The sequence below is a fragment of the Phoxinus phoxinus genome (assembly GCF_949152265.1).
Source record: "Phoxinus phoxinus genome assembly, chromosome: 10".
Classification (NCBI taxonomy): Eukaryota; Metazoa; Chordata; class Actinopteri; order Cypriniformes; family Leuciscidae; genus Phoxinus; species Phoxinus phoxinus.
Window position 1 is genome coordinate 6977955 of NC_136885.1, and position 17424 is coordinate 6995378.

Below are 17424 nucleotides of genomic sequence, written 5' to 3' on the forward strand. Positions count from 1 at the left end.
CCGCTGTATGTGTATCCTGATGACATCGCTATAGGCTATCATTTGATGGTACTACCAAGGGTATCACTGGTTGTTCCCTCATCATAGGTCACACAATCACTATTCAATTCATACATTAATCTAAATTCTTGTTAAAAAGACTCAAGAAGGAATAATATGGTTGAAATCTATAAAGTTTACTAATTTACAAAACGGAGAGAAAAAAATATTTTTTCTAATTACAAAACAAAAACGGTTGTATTTTTAAAAGGCAAAATTTTAATTTGAACTGTAGGCTAGGCTACACCAAATGCTGCGCAAAAAAATTAATATTGACGAATTTTTGTTTATTAGGCTACTTGTTGCCCCTTAATTAAACATTTAAAATATTCACAAATTAATATGGATTTTGTTGTTGTTGATTTATTTTTCTGAGACAAAATTAGAACCTGGAAATGATATTATTCCCGCAGTGCTGAATGAGAAGAGCCACATATGTCTCTGGAACCACAGCCTACAGAAAGGTGATTTATAGGCTAATGATAATAAATGTGTCTGAAAAAATAACGAGGCATTTTAATTGTTTATTAATAAACTATTGTTTTCTAAATCAGTGTCGGTTATAAACATATCTCCATCTCCGCTGTTAAGAGAGAAATGCACCTTTCATACGGATTACATAATCAGAAGGTATTAGCTTTCGATTCGAATTTGTTCGTTTTAAAGTGGACATTTCAAGCTTTAGCCTACATATATATTTAGTTTCAGTTCTCGCGCTCCAGTTCACGGAGATCATGAAAGCGCGCCTGATTGTTTTATTTTATTTGACAAAAGCACAACGCTTTCTTGTTATTGCGAGTTTACACAAATAAAAGTAGTTGCGAATAATGTATTATTATTTTCTGTATGACCAGAAATTATAGAGTATTTTAAATGGTTTCACTGTTGATAAGTGTTCGCGCCCGCGCGCCCGTGCCATGCAGTGCGCGCTCACACTCCGCTCCACTCTCGGATACGCGTCAAAATCTTGTGTTTATTTAATCTCGGCGACATGGAGTTATTTGATGACGGCGATATGTGCACACTGTCCCGGCTCCTTCATCGGGTCGCCCGGTCCGCCGTCAGATTGTGTTTCGGCCGCGGGCGGGAAACATGACGGTCACGGATCCGTCAGAGATCACTTATTGTACTTCTGTTTTACAAAATGCATAGGCTACATGTAGCCTACCTGTCTTAATGTGCCTTGTCTTAATTTAATTAACATATCCTACATAAACTTGTAATGTAGCCTAATGCATTTATGTGTTTGTTATTAGTCTGCAGCCGACACTTATTATAAATATAATATATTAAGTTCATTTCCAATCTGTAGCCTACTCCGAATTTTAATGTTTGTGTTGGCTGCTTCTATACATATAAAGTTTTTATACAGTAAGACAGTTGTGATTGTGATTATTTTTGTATTCATTGTCACCAAATGGGGCTATTCAAAGTTTATAAAGTCTCCTAATGGCTGACATACACAACACATGCAGTAAGGGTCTAAATAATAGCTTTACTTTTGCCTGATACATGATGATAATCTGTACAATATTGTGATCTGAGCATAGTGTTATACATATCGTCGGCTAACGTGAATAAATCTATAAGCTAGTAACACTGTTCTCTCATCGAGACCCCTGCCCTGTTCTCCTCACACCACAGCTCAATGTGTCTCCTCTGACCGTTGTTTTGTCTAATCCTGACCTGTCTACTCTCTTGGCTTCATATAGGCACATAATTATATGGCTGAGGTCCATCATACGATTAAACATTTAAGCTACAATTTCCTCAGCGTCCGATCTGTCATTGCGATCCATTGCTTTCCTATTGTTTACTTTGACCGCTCTGCCTCATGTTACGTCACTTCCGGTTTGGCGGTTTTCAAACGCGGAAGTAAAATTTTCTCACAAAAACGACTCCAGAAGCCTAAATAGCGTTTTTTAAGTATATGTTCATATTTAAATATAGTTCCTACATTATTTTTCTATACATTGGCTCACTGGGTACTCTAACCTGCAACATAGCCTTTAAAGGGTAAGTTCGGTATTTTACACTTAAAGCCCTGTTTACAGATCGTATCTGATGAAATAGAACGGTTAAGATAAAAATTTGGACAGATGCTCCTGTCCCGAGAATTTTAGGTTTAGTTCGCCTCCCCCCACACCCCCACAATGGTTGTCTATGTGCACTGGAAGATTCCTTCCTAAAACACATTAAACTTTCGTTTACAAAGACGTGAAACTCACCGAGTGGTCAGGGGTGTTCACTGGTATGTGCACTCAAAAATCGCTGAAAAAGATGCATTCCAACAGGTTTTATCGTAGTTTTTGTCCAACTCCATTAAGTTGTATTGGATTCGCTGTGTGAGGTAACGTTACGGTATTACTCCGCCGCGGGAAACGGAAATGGGGTTGTTTGTATGCTTTTTGTAGTCTTATGCAGTCGCGGACGTGGTATCGTAGGCTAAGCTATCTAAACATTTTTAAAAGATCGAAGCTATCTGTGTCAACTTAGAAATGGATTCCGAGACATTTATATGGGAGGATGACGGTTTTGAGATCGATTTTGATGGACAGGGTTATAGGTTTGAGCCTGAATATTCAGAGGAGGAATTTCTGCAAAGAAAGGCAGAGTTTGAACTGCAGTTGACAACGGAGTCCAGTGTTACGCCTGTTGCCGAAGCTGCTGCTGTCTCAAGGCTTACAGGCACTTGGTGGTGTTCCTTTTGCCACGAATCTTCCCGCAATTCGGAACTGCACAAATTCGCCACATTATTAGCTGTATGTTTGTAATGCTTTCAATGAAGGCAGCGATCTTCTGCTTCTTCTGTGTATATGCCCGTGGTTTGCTTGCAATTGGCAAAGGTGCATTATCGCCACCAACTGGGCTGGACTCTATTATTCAAGCTCTCAACGGAAGAATCACGGGTGTGACGCGTTTGGCAAAATAGGTCCACAAAAGCTAAATAAACCTAAAATTCTCGGGACAGGAGCATGTGTCCAAATTTTTATCTTAACCGTTCTATTTCATCAGATACGATCTGTAAACAGGGCTTTAAGTGTAAAATACCGAACTTGTCCTTTAACAATAACACACAATATTACTGTTTTTACTGTATTTTTTATCAAATAAATGCAGCCTTGCTGAGCATAAGAGACATGTAAAAATCTTATTAACATATATATTTTTACCTTAGTGTAAATCTAAATCCTTGTTGATATGTATTAAATGCTGTATAAATAAAATGTATTATTCTGTTTTTTTATTTACAGATGCGGATGGGATAAGATGGGATAAACATGAGAAGCAAACCAGTGTTTTTCCATCAGTTTAAACAGCTGTAGATGCTTAGCAGGATTATAGTATGTGATCTGCTTCTTACACTGAAGATACGGGAGAATGGGAGAGAAACTGAGAAGATGAGCAATAATAAGAGACGGGGGAGTAAGACCCGGATCTCACTGCCAAAGAAAACACTGCTTGACTTGGGAAAAAAATTAAATTGCTCAGTATTAAACAGGTTTTACAGGAGTTTGACACTTTAATACGTTAAGAGCAGCTCTCAGTCGTTAGGTGTCTCTCAGAGGAAACTGTAAATGTCTTTGCTGTAACCAGCTCTCTGAACTGGAGGCAGTTTTGGCAGACCTGGTGTGAGTGTCATTCTGTTTGTCTACCTTTCCAAGCTTTCAGACATTATTGGGAATTACTTGTGAGACACAGTGGATCGCTCTGCCCTGGAGTCTAGGTGGACTCGGCATGCGAAACAAAAACTTGCTCTGCATGACGCTGCCATGGAGACACTTCTAAAACATCTGAAGAGGGACACGAGAAACACACACACGTGCGCACACACTAGGCTGTGCTGTGATCTGCTGCAATGACCAGATCAGACAACATCTGTGTCTTGTTTCAAATACATGCATCCAGTCATAACCATGTGGTAATTATCATATGCATACAAATAACTTTGCAGATAGCATAATAAACATATGCAATTTTAACTTTGACTGATTGGTTTGTGATGTGAAAGACATTTGTTGAGCAAAATTCCATCAAACAAAAATAATGTTCTAACGTGCTAACGATGTTATGAAAATGTTATTTCTGAATGTTCCGAGAATTTTATCTGTAGAAATGTTTTCTTCTTGCTTATGTGAATGTTAAGGGAACATTCCATTTAAATTTTTTTTTTTCAAACATTATGTTCTTTGAACAATCTTGCTATTAGTAACATTGGTAACACAAATGTTAGACAAATGTCCAACTAAGGCCCCGTTTACACGATGGGAAAACGCAGATATTTCCCTGCGTTTTGGCCTGTCATTTACACGAAAACGCCGTTTTTATCCCAGGAAACGATTATTTCTAAAAACTCCGGCCAAAGTGGAGATTTCTGAAAACGCCGGTTATGTGTTGCCGTGTCAACTGGGAGAAACGGGGTTTTAGGTTCTCTCTTGTCGATTCTGAGGATTCTGATTGGCTTGCATGGCTTTATCCTTCTCCCTACCCTGCCGCCCATAGGTTTGGCATAGCTATGACGGCACTCGACGACGTATTTATGCGGGTTGAGTGCACGATGTTATTATTGAAACCGGAGGGGGGGAAATATTCGTTTCTCTAAATATGTAAATGTGGCCTAAAATGGTTCAGAAAAAAACGTTTGATGAAGAATGTATAAATAATGTTTTCATATGAACAATTTGAAAATATTATTAAATACCAGATAACCTTGAATCTATTAACGTTACTTTATAAGAAATAGTGTACAACAACTAAAATTAAAATTAAAACCCAACTCAAAATACAATAGTATTTAAATAATACTAAAATGACACTGGTTCCTTTCTCTAGAAGCATCTTCAAATCACAGCCCTCAGTGTGTAAAGAGACGAGAGGAGACCGGAGGTGAAGTTACCTTGCGGGGCAGGGCTGTGTGTTGCAGGACACCACACCGGTGGATGGCCGAGTTCGAGAGTTACAGTAAGACGTGTTCACCTGAACTCTCAGATCCTTGTAGCAGGCTGATTTAGTGACCATCTGTCCTGAGGAATGAACACCAACAACACGTCAATTCATCACGTGAATGTAGTTTAGTATAAGGTGAAAATCTGTGCTAACATATACAACAGACATATATACCAAAACATGAATCCACAGCTGATATAAACATACTGGTCATAAAACCTTGTCCTCTGACATGATTCATGAACTCCAGGAAAGTTTAAGGTTTTGAGCTGAACATAAGGTCGTCCGTAGGGAGTTTGACCTCTGGGTTAAAGGATGTTATTGACCCTTCAGCTGCCCTCACCTCAGGCTCTCTACACACCACCCCAGAGGCTAATGCCAGGTCTGGTGTGGGAGAGCAGGAGGGTACGGCTACGGCCCGTGTAATAAAGGGAACTATAGAGATATACCTGCCACAGGCCATCAGATATGCTTGAGGAAAGACTGAGCAAGTGTTCAATAAAAGAAACAGAAGATTTCACCAAGATCATTTGGACTCATTATGAATGCATTCACATATGTATTTAATGAAAAAGTGCTACAGGTTTTGCAGAACCCCTTACAAAGAAGAACACTGACTACGTTTGCAAGCTGTTAAAATTCGGGTTATGGTCGGGTTAAGGTCACTATTCGGGTTTCTGAAACATTCGGGATAACCCGTTAACATGCGTGAGCAGAGAGAGTTACTCCTGTATACATGGAATGTGTAATCAGTCGCCAATATCCCGATGTAAACGGCGACGCACGGTTAGCGTCTGGACGTACGGACAACATTAAGACGCAATATGCGTCATTTCCGATTCTTCTTCCTGTATCCAAAGACAACAACAACAACAGCAGCAGCAGGCGGATAATGAATAGTTTGGGGCAGATAGCGATACTTTCTGCCGTCAATAAAAGCCATTATATTCTTGGTTTTCACCACACTAATAAAGAAATTGGTCTCCTCCTCGCTCCAAAAGTGCGGTGCTGTGCTTCGTCTCGCCATGTTAACCTCGACTTGTTTACTTCCGCTATACTGCACGCTGGGTTTTTTTCCTGGCAAGATTCCTTGCGAATAGAACATGCGCAGAACACACATTTTGATGGGGATATGCCGAAACGCGTTTACAAGACCAAATATTGGGGTTAGAAAAGGGGTACCCCAGGTATAATATCCCGGTTTTTAAAAACCGGGATATGAGCATATCCCGGTTTTTGCCGGTGTTTACATGGCCGTGCGCGACCGGGTTATTGCTAATATCCCGGTTTTGAACGGGTTATTGGCTGCATGTAAACGTAGTCACTGTAGCACACTAATGGTTATGTTCTGTTTTACTGTCATTGATATTTGTTTTTCCATATTTGCCTGTGCTCTGTGTTCCATTTGCCTGTGCATCTGTGTTTCCTTGGTTGTTAATTAACCCCAAACCTGTTCCTAGTTCTGTTAATTATATCTCCCTGTGTATTTAAACCCTGAGTTCTCTCTGTTCATTGTTCTGTGCTGTCTTTAGTAATGCGGTTGTTTTCTACTCCATGTGATCTCCTGAGTGTTCCAGTTTGGATTTATTAAAGACTGATTTTGTTTTATTCCTCATCTTCAATCATTACAACCACCAACTGAGACACATACCTTTATTATGGAAATTATATATATTTTAAAAAACATACTCTGTTTCTGAATCTGTATTCAATTACAATCTCTTAATTTGACATTATTATAAAGCGCACTTTTTAAAAGTGTACTTCAGTGTGTTAGGAAACATGATTTTATAATTGTATTTAGGGGCCAAGCACTGAAGGTGCGGGCACCTATTGTATCTGTTCCCGTTCTTATTCTTCTTTTTTAGGGGCCAAGCACTGAAGGTGCGGGCACCTATTGTATCTGTTCCGGTTCTTCTTCTTCTTCTTTTTTTTCTTCCGACTGGGCGTCTATGACAGCCTATAGAACCGTTTGCGGGAAACTTATGAAAATTGGCACAGTGATAGAGGACAGCCTGACCTATCACCATAGCAAATTTGGAGTCTCCAACTCATTCCCTCTAGCGCCACCAGCTGTCCAAAGTTTCACTCATGTTTATGCTAATAACTTTTGAACCACAAGGGCTAGAAACAAAATTCTTTTTTCCTCTGATTCCTGAGCTCATGACGATTCGACTGCACCCTATGACGTCATTTTCCGTCATAATAGTTTTCCCGCCATTTTGAATTTTCCGAAAAACCTACTTTTTCGAACTCCTCCTAGGCCGTTGCTCCGAATTTCACGAAAAATGAACCAGATCATCTCCAGACCTTGTCGACCAAAAGTTATGGAATTCAAGTTGATTCGAATTACTGTTCTCGAATACCGCGCAAATAAATTTTACGTAGCGCTTGCGAAAACAGACGTAAGGCCGTATCTCCACAACGCTTTATCGGATTCAGACCAAATTTGGTAGATGTCATCACAAACATGACCTGAGGCTACATGCTGCGTTTCGGCACAGTGCCACCTACTGGTCCGGAGATATGAAAATTTGCTTATTTTACTTATAACTTCTGAACGGTTTGTCCAAAAATCATAAAAGTGGTCTCGATAGATTCAGGGCGTCATACTGAGTTGACTGATATCCAATTTTCCCATATCGGCCATTTTGGCTGTCGGCCATTTTGAATGATGTGCTAAAATGCTGTATTTTATGAACGCATGAACGTATCGTTACGAAACTCAGTATGGGTCATCAGTACAACGCCCTAAAGGTACTCACAAATTTATGAGACAGCGCCACCTTTTGGTCAAAAGTTATAATGAAATTTCCAAAAATGCTAATAACTTTTGAATAAATTTGCCTATAGTAATGACACTGATCTCAATAGAGCATCACAGTCCCGCCCACAGCCGGTGCCGGAAGTAAAAATTCAATACAATTTCTCCATAGACATTTGGGGTATAAGCCATAAAAACGTAACCATACATGGTAGACTTAAAACCAGCAACGGCTGTACTAAGCGATTGTATATGCTCATATAAACACCAAAAGTTCATGGGGCACTAACCTTGTTTTGAGATAAATGCCTTTTATTCGCGATGTCTTGGATAAGTACTTCATTACCCACAATCCTAAACAATCCCACAATCCCACAGTGATGCATCTGATTGGTGGAAATCGTGAAAACCCCGCGAAGGTCCGTGGAAAAAACAGAGCGTTGCCATGGAAGCAGGATTCTAACAGAAGAGACGGAACCGGCTGTTTTCTTTAGCGGAAGCCATATAAATAGTTTTTAAATCAATACATTACTTTTTTAATTAATATTTTGTGTCAAATTATTGATTTATTTGGTAGGTAGCCATGTAATAAGCGGGATAATGTATAGCGAGTTGGTTGTTATAGCGAATACAGGTTGATTCAAGACCCCTCCGCTTCGCGTCGGGCTCATAACGTTAATTAACGTTAGCCTTTCGGGAGTTGTATTCGCTATAACAACCGCCTCGCTTTACATTATCCCTTACTTATCGTTCACTTTAGATAGGCTACTGTAGCCTTCATATGGTATGAGTCATATCAAGCATTTTATGATGCCGCTGTCAAAACAATATTTAACCTAGGCATAACGTTACCTCTTCATGCATTTACTGAACATTTGTATAATAATTCATGGCAAGTTAATAAACTGAATATGATGGTCCAAGAGCAGACCGGTGGCGTTGTGCACTTTCTGGTTTGCTGACCATCACTTTTTAATTTACACTCGTTGTGGATATTAAGAAAATACATTAAATGTTATTACAATTAAGAATGAACTATCTTCATGAAAATGAGCATGGACCTCAACCTGTCCTGTCAGTGTCCTGTGTCATAAAGGGCTTTGAAATAAACACACAAACTACACACTGACTGAACAGACAGTTGACGACTGAGACTGAGCGGTGATTTGCAGTCAGGTACAAAGCACTGCACCATGTTGCTAACGTTATCGTTAACCGCTTTCACACACGCACACAATATAAAATACACGATGATAAATATAAAATTCGATACACAATACCTATATAAAACACTATTATTTATATTTACACGATTACTATTGAAATAACTGCTATTAACTAACACATTCACTATATAAAATTCACTCAAAAGGCTCTTTCGCGGTTTGCTTCAGTCGACTTCAGCGAGGCGCGGTGGTTTATGGGATGAATAGTTCCTTCGCTCGGAAATGAAAATATGTACACAGTCTTGTACCTTAGCCTTTTTTTGGATTTTCTCTTCGTTTTTTCACTCGAAATGATATGTTGTATGCTTATGAGTTCAGCCGTAGCTGGTTATCCTCAGACATGCTCTAAAACTCTTTAGATACAGATTTTTCCAAAAGTCAATGGGAGAAATGAATGGGAAATTTACTTCCGGCACCAGAGCTCTCTCGGGCTGTGGGCGGGACTGTGATGCTCTATAGATTCCTTGGGTTATGCTGAAAACATAGATTCTCACCAAAATTGCACCAGATCATCTTCAGGCAGTGCCGACAAAAAGTTATGGAATTCAAGTTGATTCGCTTAACCGTTTTTGATAAACGCACAAACAAATTTTATGTAGCACTTGCGAAAATAGACGTAAGGCTGTATCTCCGCAACGCTTTATCGTATTCAGACCAAACTTGGCACATGTCATCAAAAGCATGACCTGAAGCTGCATGCAGCGTTTCGGCGCAGCGCCACCTACTGGTCCAGAAATATGAAAAATTGCTATTTTGGCTTATAACTTCTGAACGGTTTGTCCAAGAATCCTAAACGTGGTCTCGTTAGATTCAGGGCGTCATGCCGAGTCGACTGATATCCAATTTTTCCAGATCGGCCATTTTGTCTGTCGGCCATTTTGAATTATGTGCTAAAATGCTGTATTTTTTGAACACATGAACGAATTTTTACGAAACTCGGTATGAGTCATCAGTACAATGCCCTGAAGGAGCCTGAGAAGTTTCGAAACAGCGCCACCTAGTGGATATTTTTTTTTTCAAATGCTTATAACTTTGGGTGTGGTCGACTTATTCTCACGGGAGTCATCTCCTTAGACTCCTGAATCGTTGCCGAGTCCAACGATATCAGACTTGCCAGGTTTCGGCATATGGTTTGTGCAGCGTTGTAATTTAGCGCTTAAAAAACATTTGGCGATATCTTCGAAACCGCTAGTCCGATCAAGACGAAACCACCGTCAGAAGTTTGGAAACATAGGTCGATAGCATTATGCCAATGCTCAAATCTCAAAATATTGATCGTAAGGGGTAGTAAAATTCAATCAAAGTCACGTGTCAGTCGTTTTTTACGTGTTTTTTTCACGTAAATGTCTATAACGTTGAATCTAATTGAGATTTTCACCAAAATTGACACACAGATGCATGGGCTCAGTCTGAGGACACACACAAAAAACTGTGGGATTGAGCCTCTTGGTGGTGCTAAAACTAAACAAAACATGAAATTCCCATTGACTTCAATGCAGTTTAGTGATGTAAAATGCTATACTTAACGAATGCATTGCTGTAACATTATGAAACTCAGTATGTGCCATCAACACCATGTCTTGAAAGTACTCAACAGATTTAAAGACAGCGCCACCTTTTGGTCAAAAGTTATAATGAAATATCCAAAAATGCTAATAACTTTTGAATAAATTTGCCTATAGTAATGACACTGATCTCAATAGATTCCTTGGGTTATGCTGAAAACATAGATACCAATTTTGCCATAGTCAGCCAAACTTCCTGTCCGCCATCTTTATTTTCTTTTAAAACCTACTTTTTCGAACTCCTCCTAGACCGAACGTCCGATTTTCACCAAAATCGGATCGTGTCATCTCCAGACCGTGCCGAGTAAAAGTTATGGATTTCGTGTCGATAGACGAAACCGTTTTTATATACCGCAGCGGCAAAGTTGAGGCATGATGCCAAAATGACTATTCAGGCTTTATATCTGCAATGCCTTGACATATTGACACCAAACTTTGTATGTGTCATTGTCACTTCACTCTGACCACATCACATCAGTTTCGTAACTGCGCCACCTATTGGTCGAAAGTGATAATCATATTTTTTGTAAATGTATGTGATTTTTCAACTATTTTGCCAAAATTCATCTTTAAATGTCTTCAATTGCTCCTTGCTGCAGTTGGTCTCACACTTTCAGCCATGTAGGCATATCTCGTCGTCTGCTTTTGCGCTTGGCCCCGTAATGGCTGCTTGCAGCTATATTCTTTTTCTTTTTAGGGGCCAAGCACTGAAAGTGCGGAGGCACCTATTGTTTTCGTTCCGGTTCTTATTATTATTAGGGGCCAAGCACTGAAGGTGCGGGCACCTATTGTATCTGTTCCCGTTCTTATTCTTCTTTTTCTTTTTCTTCCGACTGGGCGTCTATGGCAGCCCATAGAAGCGTATGCGGGAAAGTTGTTTTGGTTTGACATTCTGATAGAGGACATTCCCAACATCGAATACACCAATTTTGGTGTTTCTAACTCATTCCCTCTAGCGCCACCACCTGTCCAAAGTTTCAGAAATTGTATGCTAATAACTTTTGAACCGTAAGGCCTATCAACAAAATTATTTTTTCCTCTGATTCCTGAGCTCATGCCGATTCGATTGCACTCTATGACGTCATTTTCCGTCAAAAAAATATGTCCGCCATATTGAATTGTCCAAAAAAACTACTTTTGCGAACTCGTCCTAGACGGTTTGTCCGATTCTCACCAAAATTGCACCAGATCATCTTCAGGCAGTGCCGACAAAAAGTTATGGAATTCAAGTTGATTCGCTTAACCGTTTTTGATAAACGCACAAACAAATTTTACGTAGCACTTGCGAAAATAGACGTAAGGCTGTATATCCGCAACGCTTTATCGTATTCAGACCAAACTTGGTACATGTCATCACAAGCATGACTTGAAGCTGCATGCAGCGTTTCGGCGCAGCGCCACCTACTGGTCCAGATATATGAAAAATTGATATTTTGGCTTATAACTTCTGAACGGTTTGTCCAAGAATCTTAAACGTGGTCTCGTTAGATTCAGGGCGTCATGCCGAGTCGACTGATATCCAATTTTTCCAGATTGGCCATTTTGTCTGTCGGCCATTTTGAATTATGTGCTAAAATGCTGTATTTTTTGAACGCATGAACGAATTTTTACGAAACTCGGTATGAGTCATCAGTACAATGCCCTGAAGGAGCCTGATAAGTTTCGAAACAGCGCCACCTAGTGGATAATTTTTTTTTTCAAATGCTTATAACTTTGGGTGTGGTCGACTTATTATCACGGGAGTAATCATCCTTAGACTCCTGAATCGTTGCCGAGTCCAACGATACCAGACTTGCCAGGTTTCGGCATATGGTTTGTGCAGCGTTGTAATTTAGCGCTTAAAAAACATTTGGCGATATCTTCGAAACCGCTAGTCCGATCGAGACGAAACCACCGTCAGAAGTTTGGAAACATAGGTCGATAGCTATATGCCAATGCCCAAATCTCAAAATATTGATCGTAAGGGGTAGTAAAATTCAATCAAAGTCACGTGTCAGTCGTTTTTGACGTGTTTTTTCACATAAATGTCTATAACGTTGAATCTAATTGAGATATTTTCACCAAAATTGACACACAGATGCATGGGCTCAGTCTGAGGACACACAAAAAAAACTGTGGGATTGAGCCTCTTGGTGGCGCTAAAACTAAACAAAACATGAAATTCCCATTGACTTCAATGTAGTTTAGTGATGTAAAATGCTATACTTAACGAATGCATTGCTGTAACATTATGAAACTCAGTATGTGCCATCAACACCATGTCCTGAAAGTACTCAACAGATTTAAAGACAGCGCCACCTTTTGGTCAAAAGTTGTAACAAATTTTCACGAAATGCTAATAACTTTTGAATAAATTATCCTATAGTAATGAAACTGATCTCAATAGATTCCTTGGGTTATGCTGAAAACATAGATATCAATTTTGCCATAGTCAGCCAAACTTCCTGTCCGCCATATTTATTTTCTTTTAAAACCTACTTTTTCAAACTCCTCCTAGACCGAACGTCCGATTTTCACCAAAATTGGATCGTGTCATCTCCAGACCGTGCCGAGTAAAAGTTATGGATTTCGTGTCGATAGACGAAACCGTTTTCGTATACCGCAGTGTCAAAGTTGAGGCATGATGCCAAAATGACTATTCAGGCTTTATATCTGCAATGCCTTGACATATTGACACCAAACTTTGTATGTGTCATTGTCATTTCACTCTGATCACATCACATCAGTTTCGTAACTGCGCCACCTATTGGTCGAAAGTGATAATCATATTTTTAGTTATTGTATGTGATTTTTTTCAACCATTTTGCCAAAATTCATCTTCAAATGTCTTTAATTGCTCCTTGCTGCAGTTTGTCTCACACTTTCAGCCATGTAGGCATATCTCGTCGTCTGCTTTTGCGCTTGGCCCCGTAATGGCTGCTTGCAGCTATTTAGGGGCCAAGCACTGAAGGTGCGGGCACCTATTGTATCTGTTCCCGTTCTTATTAGGGGCCAAGCACTGAAAGTGCGGAGGCACCTATTGTTTTAGTTGGCGTTCTTATTATTATTATTCTTCCGTTTCTTCTTCTTCTTCTTCCGCCATTGAAGTCTATGGCAGCCCTATGAACCGCTTGCGGGAAAGTTGATTTTATTTGACATTCTGATAGAGGACAGTCCCAACATTAAATACACCAATTTTGGTGTCTCCAACTCATTCCCTCTAGCGCCACCAACAGTCCAAAGTTTCACTCATGTCTATGCTGATAACTTTTGAACCGTAAGGGCTAGAATCAAAATTCTTTTTTCCTCTGATTCCTGAGCTCACGACGATTCGATTGCACCCTATGACGTCATTTTCCGTCATAATAGTTTTCCCGCCATTTTGAATTTTCCAAAAAACCTACTTTTTCGAACTCCTCCTAGGCCGTTGCTCCGAATTTCACGAAAATTGAACCAGATCAACTCCAGACCATGACGACAAAAAGTTATGGAATTCAAGTTGATTCGAATTACCGTTCTCGAATACCGCGCAAATAAATTTTACGTAGCGCTTGCAAAAACAGACGTAAGGCCGTATCTCCACAACGCTTTATCGGATTCAGACCAAATTTGGTGCATGTCATCACAAGCATGACCTGAGGCTACATGCTGCGTTTCGGCGCAGCGCCACCTACTGGTCCGGAGATATGAAGAATTTATATTTTTGCTTATAACTTCTGAACGGTTTGTCCAAAAATCACAAAAGTGGTCTCGTTAGATTCAGGGCATCGTGCTGAGTCGACTGATATCCAATTTTCCCATATCGGCCATTTTGGCTGTCGGCCATTTTGAATTATGTGCTAAAATGCTGTATTTTATGAACGCATGAACGTATCGTTACGAAACTCAGTATGGGTCATCAGTACAACGCCCTAAAAGTACTCAAAAATTTATGAGACAGCGCCACCTTTTGGTCAAAAGTTATAATGAAATTTCCAAAAATGCTAATAACTTTTGAATAAATGTGCCTATAGTAATGACACTGATCTCAATAGATTCCTTGGGTTATGCTGAAAACATAGATACCAATTTTGCCATAGTCAATCAAAGTTCCTGTCCGCCATCTTTATTTTCTTTTAAAACCTACTTTTTCGAACTCCTCCTAGACCGAACGTCCGATTTTCACCAAAATCGGATCGTGTCATCTCCAGACTGTGCCGAGTAAAAGTTATGGATTTCGTGTCGATAGACAAAACCGTTTTCGTATACCGCAGTGGCAAAGTTGAGGCATGATGCCAAAATGACTATTCAGGCTTTATATCTGCAATGCCTTGACATATTGACACCAAACTTTGTATGTGTCATTGTCACTTCACTCTGACCACATCACATCAGTTTCGTAACTGCGCCACCTATTGGTCGAAAGTGATAATCATATTTTTAGTTATTGTATGTGATTTTTCAACCATTTTGCCAAAATTCATCTTCAAATGTCTTTAATTGCTCCTTGCTGCAGTGGGTCTCACACTCCCAGCCACTTTGGCATGTCTTGTCGTCTTGCTTGCGCTTGGCCCCGGTGATTGCTGCTTGCAGCTATATTTATTATTATTATTATTATTCTGCTTCTTCCGACTGGGCGTCTATGGCAGCCCATAGAAGCGTATGCGGGAAAGTTGTTCCGGTTTGACATTCTGATAGAGGACATTCCCAACAGTAATTGCACCAATTTTGGTGTCTCTAACTCATTCCCTCTAGCGCCACCACCTGTCCAAAGTTTCACTTATATTATGCTAATAACTTTTAAACCGTAAGGCCTATCAACAAAATTCTTTTTTCCTCTGATTCCTGAGCTCACGACGATTCGACTGGACCCTATGACGTCATTTTCCGTCATAAAAATATGGCCGCCATTTTGAATTGTCCAAAAAACCTTCTTTTGCGAACTCGTCCTAGACGGTTTGTCCGATTTGCACCAAAATTGCACCAGATCATCTTCAGGCTGTGGGGACAAAAAGTTATGGAATTCAAGTTGATTCGTCAAACCGTTTTCGATAAACGCGCAAACAAATTTTACGTAGCGCTTGCGAAAACAGACATAAGGCTGTATCTCCGCATCGCTTAATCGTATTCAAACCAAACTTCCTACATGTCATCACAAGCATGACCTGAGGCTACATGCTGCGTTTCGGCGCAGCGCCACCTACTGGTCTGGAGATATGAAAAAAGGCTATTTTTGCTTATAACTTCTGAACGGTTTGTCCAAAAATCACAAAAGTGGTCTCGATAGATTCAGGGCGTCATGTTGAGTTGACTGATATCCAATTTTTCCATATCGGCCATTTTGGCTGTCGGCCATTTTTAATTATGTGCTAAAATGCTGTATTTTATGAACGCATGAACGTATCGTTACGAAACTCAGTATGGGTCATCAGTACAAAGCCCTAAAGGTACTCAAAAGATTATGAGACAGCGCCACCTTTTGGTCAAAAGTTATAATGAAATTTCCAAAAATGCTAATAACTTTTGAATAAATTTGCCTATAGTAATGACACTGATCTCAATAGATTCCTTGGGTCATGCTGAAAACATAGATACCAATTTTGCCATAGTCAGCCAAACTTCCTGTCCGCCATCTTTATTTTCTTTTAAAACCTACTTTTTCGAACTCCTCCTAGACCGAACGTCCGATTTTCACCAAAATCGGATCGTGTCATCTCCAGACTGTGCCGAGTAAAAGTTATGGATTTCGTGTCGATAGACAAAACCGTTTTCGTATACCGCAGTGGCAAAGTTGAGGCATGATGCCAAAATGACTATTCAGGCTTTATATCTGCAATGCCTTGACATATTGACACCAAACTTTGTATGTGTCATTGTCACTTCACTCTGACCACATCACATCAGTTTCGTAACTGCGCCACCTATTGGTCGAAAGTGATAATCATATTTTTAGTTATTGTATGTGATTTTTCAACCATTTTGCCAAAATTCATCTTCAAATGTCTTTAATTGCTCCTTGCTGCAGTGGGTCTCACACTCCCAGCCACTTTGGCATGTCTTGTCGTCTTGCTTGCGCTTGGCCCCGGTGATTGCTGCTTGCAGCTATATTTAGGGGCCAAGCACTGAAAGTGCGGAGGCACCTATTGTTTTTGTTGGCGTTCTTATTATTATTATTCTTCCGTTTCTTCTTCCGCCATTGAAGTCTATGGCAGCCCTATGAACCGCTTGCGGGAAAGTTGATTTTATTTGACATTCTGATAGAGGACAGTCCCAACATTAAATACACCAATTTTGGTGTCTCCAACTCATTCCCTCTAGCGCCACCAACAGTCCAAAGTTTCACTCATGTCTATGCTGATAACTTTTGAACCGTAAGGGCTAGAATCAAAATTCTTTTTTCCTCTGATTCCTGAGCTCACGACGATTCGATTGCACCCTATGACGTCATTTTCCGTCATAATAGTTTTCCCGCCATTTTGAATTTTCCAAAAAAACTACTTTTTCGAACTCCTCCTAGGCCGTTGCTCCGAATTTCACGAAAATTGAACCAGATCAACTCCAGACCATGACGACAAAAAGTTATGGAATTCAAGTTGATTCGAATTACCGTTCTCGAATACGGCGCAAATACATTTTACGTAGCGCTTGCAAAAACAGACGTAAGGCCGTATCTCCACAACGCTTTATCGGATTCAGACCAAATTTGGTACATGTCATCACAAGCATGACCTGAGGCTACATGCTGCGTTTCGGCGCAGCGCCACCTACTGGTCCGGAGATATGAAGAATTTATATTTTTGCTTATAACTTCTGAACGGTTTGTCCAAAAATCACAAAAGTGGTCTCGTTAGATTCAGGGCATCGTGCTGAGTCGACTGATATCCAATTTTCCCATATCGGCCATTTTGGCTGTCGGCCATTTTGA

General features: G+C 40.0%; 1 protein-coding gene across 1 annotated transcript in view; it reads right to left on the reverse strand.

Annotated features, from left to right (window-relative positions):
* Positions 1-17424, reverse strand: part of adamts16 (ADAM metallopeptidase with thrombospondin type 1 motif, 16) — a 99424-nt gene that overhangs the window by 19941 nt on the left and 62059 nt on the right. The window contains exon 18 of the mRNA XM_079624959.1: positions 4937-5063. Coding sequence (XP_079481085.1) covers positions 4937-5063 — 127 coding nt within the window. The remainder of the gene's footprint in view (positions 1-4936; positions 5064-17424) is intronic.